Source organism: Thalassophryne amazonica, chromosome 13 (assembly GCF_902500255.1).
Source record: "Thalassophryne amazonica chromosome 13, fThaAma1.1, whole genome shotgun sequence".
Taxonomy (NCBI): domain Eukaryota; kingdom Metazoa; phylum Chordata; class Actinopteri; order Batrachoidiformes; family Batrachoididae; genus Thalassophryne; species Thalassophryne amazonica.
The window spans coordinates 45061467-45075636 of NC_047115.1; the positions used below are offsets into that span (position 1 = coordinate 45061467).

At 39.5% G+C, this 14170-nt stretch overlaps 1 protein-coding gene across 1 annotated transcript; it reads left to right on the plus strand.

Moving 5' to 3' along the window:
* The first annotated feature begins 961 nt into the window (after nucleotides 1-961).
* On the plus strand, nucleotides 962-8894 carry LOC117523341 (netrin receptor UNC5B-a-like). Its single transcript, XM_034184827.1, has 5 exons — nucleotides 962-1092; nucleotides 1182-1421; nucleotides 6325-6474; nucleotides 8542-8706; nucleotides 8804-8894. Exons 1-4 carry the CDS (start codon nucleotides 979-981, stop codon nucleotides 8641-8643), a joined length of 606 nt encoding a protein of 201 aa, XP_034040718.1. The 5' UTR covers nucleotides 962-978; the 3' UTR covers nucleotides 8644-8706; nucleotides 8804-8894.
* Nucleotides 8895-14170: the final 5276 nt, after the last annotated feature.

A 14170-nucleotide genomic window follows, 5' to 3' on the forward strand; every position in this document is an offset into this window, starting at 1 on the left:
GACATGTAATAAGATATTTATCACGTTAAACAAAAACAAGAACCATATAATTATCAATTCAATTTGTCACGGTCCATCAGAGAAAGAACAAGGAACCATCTCTTTTCCTTCATGGTTCCACTTAGCCATTCAGTGAACAAGTTCACATCACGCTCTGTTTCCTGGTGGTGTTCTTGTTCTTATGTCTCTCTATTAAGTCATGCCTGTCTTCTTCACTAACTTTTTGGTGTCTCACAGCTTCAGTATGAGACTCAGGTTGTATAATTCTCCCTGCTGGGGAGACTAAAACTCTCTCACCTAGGCCTGCGTGGTTTATCTGGTTTATCTGGTACACGGTATAATTTTGGTTGATGGTAGAGATTTGGACTCCACCGACTAATAGCGATAACAGCCGCAGAGTTTTTTGATCCAAAACAATTTCAAAGTACAGTTATTAAAAATACATAAAACATCATAGAAACAAGAAAGCTGACATTTGAATTAAAGCCCACAGCATTAGTTGCAAGATGTCTATCCAATTAACCAGAAATTAATTAAAATCGGAATATAAAAGCAACAGAGCAGACAGACAGTGGTTCATTACCACAATTAAGTATAAGTGTACTGAATTCAGATAAAGTGCATTTATTTATCAACTAATTATCAATGCAATTTTTAGTCTCGATTTGAATGTTTCAGTCTGACTGTGATTTCTAGCTGAATGTTTTTTGAAGTGCGATTAATCTTCTGAGGGATAATAAATTGCTCAAGTTTTTTCATTGTTTATATTTCATGCAGAGTGGATTGACGGTTTAATGAGTTTGCCTGAAATACATCACTCAAAACATTTTAGGAGACACAAACTGTACCGCATCCACTCCACAGCCTTTAATATGTTAAAACTGATGGACACACTGTCTTCCTGGTGGACATTTACAGGCTCCCCTCTGATGGCAGTCAGACTGTCCTCAGTCCTGTGGTAAGCTGTGGCCCATCGGTATGCTGCTGAATCGTCCTGTGGTCCTCACATTGCCCCACTGTGCCCAACTAGACACCCCTACACCCGATTGGACCCTCACACTTAAGACCCAGACCCACCAGGGGGCTTGGGAGGTGAGATTTTCTTTCTACCTAACCTTAACTGATGGATACCCTGGTGGTTCATGACTGAGCGCTGCTTCTGTCTATTGTTTTTGCTGCAGGAGGTGCTGACAGTGGGGGAGGAGACTTTGTCATCTCCATGCTACCTGCAGCTGGAGGAAGAGAGTTGTCATGTCCTCATGGAGCAGCTGGGGACCTACAGCCTTGTGGGCCAATCATGTCCACCGCAACCTGCTTGCAAGCGTCTGCAGCTGGCGCTGTTCGCCCCACGAGCGCCCTGCCTGTCCCTCGACTACAGCCTCCGTATCTACTGCATCCATGACACACCACATGCACTCAAGGTGCTGACTGTGCATGCTATAAAACCCTGAAATGCAGACCCAGAGAACTGAAATTTTGAGCTATTGTAACAAAAACATGGAGGCTCCCAAAAGAGGTTGAGCAGGCCAAGATCAACTGATGATCCAGATATACATAAATCAACAAATGACAGGAGTTTACATTCAATATACACATACACATTAACAGTACAGAAAGCACTGAACAAATAAGAAAGATTAAGAACCAACCAACTTTATTTATTAAGCTCTTTAAAACAACCATAGTGGATCAAACACTGTAAAAATGAACCGCTGTCTCAATGAGAAAAAATGATGTAACAATTTGCATAGATTTTTAAAATTATTTTAACCTAACTAAAGTTATTTCAACTTAGCTCGAGACGTTTTGTGGTATTTACTCAGTTGAAAACTGAAATAACTTTCAAAAATCTATGCAAATTGTTACATCAATTTTTCTCATTGAGACAGCAGTTCCCTTTTTAGAGTGTACAGAAAATAAAAATCATAAAAGACATAATTTATATAAAATTATAAACAAAATACAAGTAAAATAATAATTAAAAGCCATGAATAAAAATAACAACTATACGATAAAAACAATAAATTAAATCAAATAAATGAATGAAGTACAGGTCTCACTAGGTGTCAAAGGCTGAGGAGAAGAGGTGGTTCTTCAAAAGAGATTTAAAAACAGACAGAGATGAGGCCTGTCTAATTTGCTGAGGCAGGTCGTTCCATAATTTTGGAACCACAACAGTGAATGCGCGATCCTCTCTGAGCTTCCACTTAGTTTTCGGTACACTCAGGAACAGCTGCTCAGTTGACCTCAGAGCGAGTAAAATGGGGCAAGAGCATTCAGGGATTTAAAAACAAATAAAAGAATTTTAAAATGAATCCTAAAATGTATGGGCAGCCAGTGGAGTGAGGCTAAAATGAGACAAATGTGCTTGAATTTATGAAACAAAAAGAAAGAAAAAAAAGAAGAAATATAAAAAGAAATACAAATGCACAGGGAAAGTCATTTTAATAATCTAATAAATGCATTTACTCTGGCTTGACACTATTCTGGCATTTACTCTGGCAACAGTGTGTCATTTTTGCTTTTTTTGGATTAGTGTATAAAGCCCTGGTCACACCGAATAATGAACTATGAATAATGAGCCACATAGCATGCTTTTTTCTTTTTTTTTTTTTTTTGAGTTATTCAACAAACATGGGAGAATAGTGGCTCTTAGAGGCTCTTATAGAAGAAGATTATTTGGGTAACGAGGCTCATCTCTGAGCATGGCAATAATTTCGAGAAGTTCAAAATTTATCAAAAACAGCGTGGGGCAGTTTGCGTACAAGGTATTACGAGGACAAACGAGGATGTTACAGGAATGTTAGTGATGAGGATGAGGCTGTTAGAAGCCCATTGTCCGAGTACTTGGCGGCTACGAGAACAGGCTATTTTGGACAGGCTAGTTTTGGCTCCGCACTCCCACACACTTCGTTGTGACAATTTTTTTAATTGTTTGTGTAATGTTCATATATGTGGCTCATTATGCAAATAATCACTGAAATTTCTGACAAATCCATACGTGGCTCATTATTCATTACATTATTATTCGGTGGGACCAAAGCTTAAGGTCCAACAGGAAGAAACATGTAGGATTTTAGGATTTGAAAACATTTTTCACTGGTAAGCTTTGTCAGCTATCTTAAAGTTAGATGAACTAAATGTAGTGGAAGCTAATTGGTATACTACATAGTTAACTGGATAGGTAATCTGCTGATGAAGAAAACTAGCTTTGCTAATTAGCTGATAGCTGATTAGCTGAACTGTTCCCACCTGTGCTCCTAATTAGCTACTCTTGAAAAGAAATGTGATTCAAAGGATTTTGACTGTGGAGTGTTTGTTGGTCCCAAGCAGGGTTACAATTTTCATGACTGGCTTGTCCAAGGACATAAACAGATAGTATGACCAGGAATCAAACCCATGTTTATATATTGGTAGTCCAACTCCTATCCCAGCGCTGCAGGCAGATCAGTCCACACTCAAAAAACTGACTCACTGGATTGGATTTCCATCTATTAAATATATAGTCCCAACTAAGTAATCTTGCTTTTTTTGAGTTGGGTCCACATTAGATGGAAATCCTGGACATAATTGAATTGAGTTCATCCAATGAGTCTTTTTTTTTAAGTGCAGTCAGCCTAGGTAGATTAAAAAAAACATCCATTGAGCTCTGTGGGTGAAAACCTGTTAATGACAGGGGGCAGAGGAGGAGAGCCTGACTGGTTCAGGTGACAGTTACTCAAATAGTCATGCAGCTCTCAGTGTGAAGGCTGCCAGGTGAAACCACAGTCACATGTCAGTGTGGGCGAGCAGACAACTGCACTCCTATTGACCAAGAGCCGAGGACACACAGTGACACTTTACTAGGTACACCTATCTACATAATAAAATGGGCTGTGAGTGTATGCGTGAATCGATCTGGCAAGATGGCCATCATAATCCCCGCAATAAGAGACTTTAAATTATATGGACTGCAGCGTATAGTATACAATGCAGCCCTTGTAAACCTATTTGCTCAAATTATGAGAGCTGAAACATCCTTGAGCAAGATCCTGAACCCCAAATACTTGCTTGTCTTTCAGTTCAAGTCAGCTCAATTTATTTATATGGTGCCAAATCATAAGTCACTTCAAAGTGTTATACTACGCAAGGAAGGTCTAGAACTTACCCACCTGTGATCAAGTCCATTGCTGGCAGTTGTCAGGAAAATCTCAAGCAAACCAGACCATGTGACCATGTGCTATGGCTATTCTAACAAAATACACGGTTGACAGAACATGCATTGACAGAGATGTTACAACTAAACAGCCATATAAATCAATTGTTTGCAATGGTTGAATCCTCAGCCATTTGATCCCCAAGAGCTTACACAACATCATAGCCACTCTATACATATGTACTGTAATTGCTGTAACAGAGCTGGGGGAGAATCTCTGAATTGTTCTCAGTGAATACTGGCATTCTCCAGGGAGGTGTTCTCACCTCTCTCCTGTGCTCTTCAATGCTTGCATGTCCCAGATGTTGAGTAGGGTTGTGGAAACAGCACCTTAGGTGGATTCCATCTAATAACTAGAAGCACTCAGAGAGTGCAAACCTCCGCCAAAGCCATGGGGTCACTGACGCCATAACATCTACACGTCGTGGAATCATTGAACCTAAAAAAGTCTAACAATGATGTTTGCTCAGTAGTAAAAAAAAGTTTCATCTGCTGTGACTGGATAGCATGTATCCTTAGCGCTTGGCATCACAGTTTATTGCAACTTGCACCTTTCCCAGAAGCTACTGTCATCTGAGCACTGATATTGATACTGCATGTGCTTATAGACAAAAACAAATAAGAGACAAAATTCAATTTATTATTCAGCTAAACTGCAAATATATGAATTTTTTAACATTTATGAAACACTTCTCTAAACAAGGCCATAGGTTCACTGACCCTAAAGAGATTCCCTCCTTGGCACAGTGATCTATTTCTTTTTGTCTCTTTCTCTAAAATTGTATATAATAATCATTAGATTATTAATATAAAACAAAAATAAATTTAAGAAATATTACAATTTGAAAACAAATGCACCCGAACGTGATGACAGCTGCAACTGCTTAATGCTAACTTTTAACATTGAAAATGCCATAGACATGCTAACACGATCCGGATCGTGATCCGGATCACCACTAAAATTTAATCACTTGTTCCTTTTGTCATTTCCAACCACTCCACAAAATTTAATCAAAATCCGTTCAAAACCTTTTGAGTTATCCTGCTGACAGACAGACAAACAAACAAACGTGACCGAAAACATAACTTCCTTGGCGGAGGTAAATATATGTAGTCCCAACTAAATTAAATTACATTATCTTTCATGGATGTGTTTTGTTTGAGTTGGGGCTACATATATTTATTAGATGGAAATCCTGCACATAATTGAATTGAGTTCATCCAACGAGCCATTTTTTTGAGTGCAGTCAGCACCAATGTTTTTAATGCACATTGCTTCATCCAGGCCACATAAACATGGGAAAAGATATAGAGAAATATTCTGCTTTTGCTGAACAGTGTAAAGACATCCTATATATAAAGCACCAAATATATTTCTCTCTGTCCCTCTGCGTGGGGTATTTCTGAAAGACAATAAATGCATATTTAAATTATATCACTGGCTTTGATCTTACATGTTTGAGTATTTGATCTAAGTTTTTTCATTTCTTAAACTTGCTTATAGAGTCTTTTTCAAACCATTCACTGTCTGAATATGCGATGTCACTGCATTTATTTTGTTATCTTTTGCATTATGCATTCTAACCCAGTTGATGGAAACACCCATGATCGAAACAAAACACATTGTACAACAAAAAAGGCCTTTGGCATTAGAAAGGAAATACAATACTGCAGCTCTCTCGTGTGGTTGCCTGCCACTTTAACCCTTAGGATGCCAGTGCACCCGCTACCTGACTAAATTAAGTTCTGTTTTCAAATATTGAGTCTTCACCTCCCGCTGGAAGTCAAGTCTGGCAATTTTACAGCAATGTACACACAATCGAATAACAACAGCAAGTAAGCCCTGTGTGATATTCAGTATTTTCTCTCTGTCAATTTCTTTTGTTTGAAACAGTCTTATTCCGGCTGCAGTAGTGATTATACGACTGTTTGGTTTCCTGGCATCATGTTGCATTGTGTTTGGCTGCTAAAATTCACAGTTTTCAAACTCTTCAGAGACAATAGAAATCACTTGATGGAATCTAAAATTAGACATTTTTGAGTGAGTGGTAGAAATTGCTGTAATATTACATTTACATCTACCTTGAGAAAACACATCAGAGTCTAAGCTCCGCCCTTTGACTGTGCAGGAAGTGCTGGATCTGGAGCGGAGTCTCTGTGGAGTCTTGGTCGAGGATCCCAAACTGCTGCTCTTCAAAGACAGCTACCACAACCTGCGCCTCTCAATCCACGACATTCCTCACACGCACTGGAGAAGCAAACTACTGGCCAAGTACCAGGTAAGATTGTACAGCAACTACAGTCTAAGGTGCAGTTGGTGTTCTTAAGTATTTGGACACTTTCTGTAATTTTGGATTCAGTTCATCACAACAGATTTGAGATTAAACTATCAAAGTGTGCTTGTTGTGTAGATTTTCTGTTTATTTCAATGGATTTAACAAAATAACACATTGGCCACTGAGGAATTACAGTCATTTCTATACACACCCCCAAGTCAGGGAATGGAAACATGAACATTCCAAGTCACTGAATATGGCTTGGGCTTCATTTGTATAAATCATTAAAAAAAAAAAACAGTACCCTGTTATATTGTAAATCTGTCTAGAGTGAGCAGTTTTAAAAAACTAAGGGAATGTGGCAGAAGGAGACAAGTGAGGAAAGCCATCAAGACCCCTACAGAAACTCTGAAGGAGTAAAGGCTCTGTAGCTGTGACTGAAAAAAGTGTGAATAGTGCAATATTTGCCTGTTGTATCATCTGGTATAGTGTCATGGTGGGGTTGGGGAGAGCAGGTTTTTCATACAGGGAAACATAACCTCTCGGCTGAGGTCTCAAATGTGCCTTCAAGCAAACTATAGCTGAAAGTTCTCATCTTTTTAAGAAACTTCTACTCTATTCTACTCCACTATTAAGTTGTGTAACTGACAATGCAACAGAGAAAAGTTGCACAATGCAGTTATTCCAATCGCTGCCATAACAGGCAGTATTTTCTTCAGAGTTTGCATGGGTTGTCTTGGTGGCTTCCCTCACCTGTCTTCTTTCTTGCACATTCACTCACTCACCAGATAGATTTACCACACAGTACCATATTGTTTGTATTTCATAACGTCTGTAAATTCTTCAAGACATATTCAGTGACGTGGAAATGTTTATGTATCAATCATGTGACTTCTGGAATGAAAACCAGCTCAAAAAGTGATGATCTGTATTTAAAAAAAATATTCCATATGTTTACTTTGTCCAGTCTATATATTAAAAGTCAAGTGGCCTATGTGTATTTGTATGTGTGTATGTGTGCATGCGTACCTGTGTATGGCTTCGATCATGGGCAAACTGGGGAGAGCTGACATTTGCCATTTGGTATGCTTATGTATTTTGGGTCAAGGATGAACACCGCCAAAACAGAATGTTGATAGGGCTAACATTTTTGGAGAAATTATGAATATTACGTAACAACAGTGACCAATGGACATTGATAATTACATTCTGGACTCACATACCGTTCCAAATCATTCTAGAATCTTTTCATAATTTATTACCACCATTGAAAAACATCAGCTATCTATTTTATAAACACTACCCAATCTAGAGCCCGTGGATCCCCACCGGCAACACGCTAGTTATTTATGGTAAGTGGAGGAACTGTACATTTTTGTTAAATCCTCTTACACTGACCCTGAATATCTACACTGCAAACACATTTTATTTTGATTGCTTCATTGCATAAATTGTGGTTTTGTACAGTGGGGAAACGTACAAAATTGCGTAACTGTCCAAATATTTATGGACCCAGCTGTATATATGAATGCATAGCGTATGAAAAATGTAGATAAAGCTGTCAGTGCACGTTGATTGATTGCTGTCTTGAAGGAAGGAGATATTGACATTTTGGCAATGAAATGGGTCAACAAATACATCAGTGTAACGTTACCATTAATCAGATCGACTTCAGCAATAATATCTGACAAAGTCCCTCATTTGCCTTTGATAGAAGGCTACATTACCAAAAAAGCACAGCCATTGGACATTATAGAATTCATTGCTGTTGTAACATCCCACTCTCTGTGGCTTTCTCTTAAGACAGCACCAAGATTGCAGTCTGAAACCCAGTCCTGAATAAACAAACAGGAAATCTGATAGTAGTCCTAATTTATTGTCTGCGCAGTTTAGAAATAAATTGTGCTGTGACACACAGAGACCCAGTTGGTGGAAACACCCAAGATCAAAACAAAGCACAATGCATGCTTCTTTACTAGAAACTGGGTCCTAGATCTTCCTTGATTGTGCTGCTTAGGACACACAGATACTTTTAACATTTTGTTTTTACAATTTTTCATTGTGTGAAAGGAGATTCCATTCTATCACATTTGGAGCGCCAGTCAGCGACCTCTTGCACTGCACGTTCAGCCTGGAGAGGGGCAGCCTGGCTGTGTCGCAGCTCAGCTGTAAAATCTGCGTCCGGCAGGTGGAAGGGGAAGGACAATATTCCAGTTGCTCACAGACATCCAGGAGGTAATTACAACATCTGAATTTGATTTCACTTCCTTTGTTTTTAAGATTTTTTTTTTAATTTGGACTCGCTGCTTCCATTCTTCTGTTTTCCCTGCAGACCCTTCCACCACACTCGCCATTACCTGCAGGAGGCTCCAGCCTTCCATCCTCTCAAGTGGGATCCTACGCCTTTCGTTTGCCTCACTCTAATCCGGCAGAAGATTTGTGCCAGTCTGGATGCACCCAGCACACGTGGGTGTGACTGGAGACTGCTTGCACAGAGCCTGGGCTTTGACCAGGTCAGTATGGGATAGAACAGTGTTCCCTCATGTACTAAGTTTCAATTGATAAATGGGAGATAAATGCCTGTATAAGTTAATATTATGGACAAGACTGTGTTTAATATACATCAATACAAATAGGAAAACAGTTTTAAGGTATCAGATATGACTACATCCATACATGACGTGTCTTCTCTTTGATGTTTGTATGGTCTGTGTCAAAGCCAGGTCAAGTTGGGATATCATTTGCAAATAGATGCATCTTGATATGAACGTCCTCTTGTTGGGCACTTTAACTTTTTTTGTTGTTTTTGCTCTTTTGCGCACTGGACGTTACTGTCTTATTGTTAGAGGGCTTTGGTTTAGGGTATTGGCGATGGGAGGGGGGTGTATTATTTTTAATCAACAGTTTTAGGCCAGGTTCTATATCTCACGTTTCATAAAACAACTGTGTGCACAGTTCTCTGTGCGTTCCACAGGCAGAGTGCATTGTAATTATTCACCAGTTTGTGAAAGTCCATAGATAAAACAAGAATTAAATATCTGAAATACAGGTCTGTTAGAAAAAGTATCCGACCTTTTTATTTTTTTCAAAAACTATATGGATTTGAATCACGTGTGATTGCATCAGCCAAACTTAAACCTTCGTGCGCATGCATGAGTTTTTTCACGCCTGTCGGTTGCGTCATTCGCCTGTGAGCAGGCTTGTGTGAGCAGTGGGTCCACCCCTGTCGTTTTTTATTGCGAATAAATGTCTGAACGATTTGGAGCTTTGTTGCATCAAATTTTTTCCAGAAACTGTGAGAGACCTCCAGGTGGACACCGTTCGGAAAATTAATATGGCTTTCAGGGACGATTTTGTGGGGATTACACAGATTAAGGAGTGTTACTGCCGCTTTAAGGATGGCCCACAGCATCTGAGAGCGCGCCGCGCTCCGAGCGCCGATCGACAGGCTCACACCTCGCTGAAACAACCAGATAATTTCTAACGTGAAGGCTTTGTTGATCCGGGACGACTTTCACAAAAAGGCAGGAGACGTGGACATCAGCAGTTTTTCAGCACTTCCACTGTTACAGGAGTTTTTTTTCATGGAAAGAAAGCGGAGGATTGCGCCACCATGCCGTTCATGGTGCGGGACAAACCACCATTCCGTGTTGGTCTCACAGGACGGAAAATCGTCCCTGGAAAGCCATATTAATTTTCCGAACGGTGTCCACCTGGAAGTCTCTCCAGTTTCTGGAAAAAAATTGATGCAGCAAAGCTCAAATTGTTCAGACATTTATTCGCAATAAAAAACGACAAGAGTGGTGGACCACTGCTCACACAAAGCCTGCTCACAGGCAAATGACGCAACCGACAGGTGTGAAAAAACTCACACATGCGCACGAAGGTTCAAGCTTGGCTGATGCAATCACACGTGATTCAAATTCACATGGTTTTTGAAAAAAATAAAGGTCAGATACTTTTCTAACAGACCTCGTACACTGGAAAAATTCTGATTTTTTCACTTAGAAATTCCAATAAATGTTACAAGGGGAATTCTTAAGTAAATCTGACTTGCATATATTAGTTTTTCTAAAAGAATAGCTCAAGTACCATTTATTAGCAATCATCGATTCATTATTTTCATTGAATTTTACTATAATTTTTATTTAAAAAAGTAAAACCCTTCAGCTGCTCCCTTGCCTTTCACTCAGAGTCAGCACAGCGGATCTGCAATGTCGATTTGGCACAACATTTTACACTTCCTGACGCAATTACACATTACATGGAGAATGTGGCGGGAGTGGGGTTGAACCGGGAATCTTCCGCACTGAAAATAAGCATACTACCACTTGGTCACCACCCCTACCTGAGTAAGTAAGTCCCTTGGGCAGGTCTTGGGTCTGCTGAAGTGAAAACAAGTGAGAGCAGCCAAAGGGTTTGCTTTTTTACTAATAAAGAGAGAGTAAAATTCAATGAAAATGTTGAATTGATTATGCTAGTAAATGTTACTAGAGTTAGTCTATTGGAAAAACAATTAATGCAAGTAAAATTTACTTAAGAATTACCCTTGTCAAAAGTACTTGAAATTTCTAAGTGAAAAAAGTTTCCTAGGTTTTTTCAAGTAAATATCACTCCACATTTTTTTCAGTGCAGGAGATTGTTTTATATGTTTGCTTTTTTTGTTTGGTTTTTTTTTTTTTTTTTTTTTTTTTTTTTGTTTGACGTAATAGCCAGCGCATGTTCAAGCACTGTCCGTCATTTGTGCACAACTTTGATGTCCCACACAGACTGATATATACGTCTGTTTTTGGTCTACCTTTTACAGATAGAAACATTTAATATTAACGAAACAAGCACAAATAAAGTTAATTATACCCAAAGATTACAATGAATATTTTTTTTAATTCTGTGCAGCCTCTGTGCTGAAACAGCAGTGCAATCAGTAAAAGGCAAAGTTTCAGACTTGCAAAATAGAGAAATATTAGGATCTACTAAATTTCTTTTTAACTTTAAGAAATCATGTTGTGTGTGCAAACATCATCTATTTGCCTGTTTCCTCTCCACAGTTTTGTGCACTCAGTTGGATAAAGCCCTAATTATATATCTCATGAACAATACACACTAATTTTTGGGATTTGAAAATTTCACAATTGAACACTGTCCTCATTGCGCACTGTTTGTAAGCATGCAAGTGTATTTGTGAGTGCAATGGTGTTTGTGCACATTGTTACACATGCAAACCTTTAGTAAATCAAGCCATAGGTTTCAATCAACAAGCAAGGACAATGGAAATGTTTGTAACCACTGACTTCAGTGGTGTGCTTCATTAGTACATTCTTTTCTTCTTACCACTTGTCCTGTCTTGTTTCAGGTACTTGAACTATTTTGCGACGAAACCCAAGCCCCACAGGTTTCTATTGGACTTATGGGAAGCTTGTCACCAAGGTGATGCAGACCTGGTCTCTTTGGCGACCGCACTGGAAGAGATGGGCAAGAGTGAGGTGCTAGTTGTCATGACAACAGATGGAGAATGTTGATTGGACAAAGCAGGGAGCAAGCAAGATAATTTTTGCCCCTCCATGATGGAACTATTGGAATACCTTGCCATGAATATGCACAGCCCGGCACAAGTCATTAGTCCCTCAGAACATTTTGGTTCGATCACACATACTGTATTAACTCATCATGCCATCACTGGCCCCCGATCAGCTGCTGTAGCATCATAACCCACCTTACACCAGTCCCTGGTGGCCATCCTATGAAACTGCTAATTCAGTTTAGCTCGAATACTCTAAAAGAAAGTTGCACCTCTGCAAGATGTGACACCAATTTCAGGGTACAAATGCATAAAAAATTGTACATATAGAACAACAAATTTGGGACAAACCTAAATTCCTTGTATTCAGTTCATTAAGCACGTAGCTAATACAAAAAGACAAATGCAAAAACAATATTTCAGTAGCAGCATGAACATGCATGATTAAAACACCACCTCACTTCACGGCAGCTACTTTTGTTTCAAGCAAATGCACGATTCCTGTAACTCTACATCGTCATCGTGTGCGTGCGTTGAGTGACAGGCAGCACCAAACCTGTCTGAAAAGCTCCTCAGGCTGCAGACAAACCGATCATTAATGACAGACTGAAACCGGATTGGGATTCCTTGTCCAGTAGCTTGTCCAACAAATTACACTCAGAAGGAACCCTCGTGGTTTGGGGTTTGAGCGTCGGAGCGTACGGCTTCAGGCTAGAGGACAAGCTGCCTCTTTATGCGATAGGATGATCCATTTTGAAGTTTGTTTCAGAATTGGCGGATAACTAGATTTCTTTATATTGTACCAACAAATGCCTCAAAGCTTTTGGCAAATCATTCAACTCACAGGGGGTGGTCTTTCATCACTCCTCACGTTCTTCTATCATTCTGCTGCACTCCCTCTGACAAACTGCAACGTCGCTTTCTGGTCATCCCTTAAAAGTTTCCTTTGGGGAACGCTTTTACGTTATTATCCATATTTGTGATTGGATTTTTTTTATTATTATTATTATTATTCCTTGCTGTTGCTGTTCTGATCATGCTCAACATGTTTTATCATTTGTGCTTATTTAGGCTTCTGTTAGAGTGATTAACAAAATCATATACATTGCTTATTTTTAAGAATTGTGTGTCTACTTCGTATGTAAATAAATCGGTAAAACATGATTAGAGGTGGTAATTGTTGGGGTAAGATGTATTTCTTAGCGTTTTGCTTCGCTGTAATTGAGGGCAGTTTCACTTAATAGAAAGTATAAATTTTACCTCGGAGCTGATTACATTTTCTTTAATTTTCTCTCCATACACCTTATTAATGTGTTCATCGAGCATTCTGCTGCTGTCTTTTCTCTCTGTCAATTTATGACATTTTGTTAACCTTTTACCGCCTGCTTTTTGGTCAGGGTTCTTGAGTTGTTACCAGTTTTGTCCCATCAATTACTGTCATGTAGAGTGTTGTCATTATTTTAGTTCTGTGGGTTTTTTTTTACTCTTCCATCAGGCAAAAAAAAACAAACAAAACAAAACAAAAAAGTACTCATATCTTTGAAACCACAAAACCAAAACACAGGCAGTATCCCTCTTCTGATTGTGTCCACTGCTTTGTGCAAATGAACTCGAATCATGCACAGGTGCGCGTGTGGGCAGGTGGGGCGTGCACACACAGCACGTGAGCACGCTCGAGATCTGGCCTTTTTCTTCGCAAGTGCTATGCAAGTGCAAAAGAAAAGCGAAGCATTTGACTTATTTTGTCCTCTTGGCAAAGTAATTCTATTTTTTCAGATCAGGACTTTCACAGGGTTTTCAGTGTGTGTGGAAATTCTCCATCTGGATCTGAAGAATTGCAACTGATGAGAAACACTGCTTACTGGGAAGAAGCAGAAAAAAAAGCATGTGTGGGGCCATAAAACAGAGTATACGGTGCGGCCTGCAGCAGACATTGTGACTGTAATTATGTACACAGGCCCTGCAGGTTCTTGCCCACCATAAAACATCTGAGAACAACCTGTGCTGTGCTTTAGATCCCTGCAGGGTCCCGTGCAAGACTTCAGATCCCTGTAGGACCCCCCCCTTGCAGAACTTTGGCTCTCTGCAGAATCCCATGCCGGACTTTGTATCCCATGAAGGACTTTAAAATCCCTGCAGGATCCCATACTCAACTTTAATCCCTGTAGGATCACGTGCTGG

What these genes read in the sequence shown, in the direction of transcription:
- LOC117523341 (XM_034184827.1), top strand. Translation starts at nt 979, where the DNA reads ATGCTGCTGAATCGTCCTGTGGTCCTCACATTGCCCCACTGTGCCCAA. An exon ending in ACACACCACATGCACTCAAG is followed by an intron (nt 1,422 to 6,324) that starts GTGCTGACTGTG and finishes TTGACTGTGCAG; the next exon opens with GAAGTGCTGGATCTGGAGCG. An exon ending in AACTACTGGCCAAGTACCAG is followed by an intron (nt 6,475 to 8,541) that starts GTAAGATTGTAC and finishes ATTGTGTGAAAG; the next exon opens with GAGATTCCATTCTATCACAT.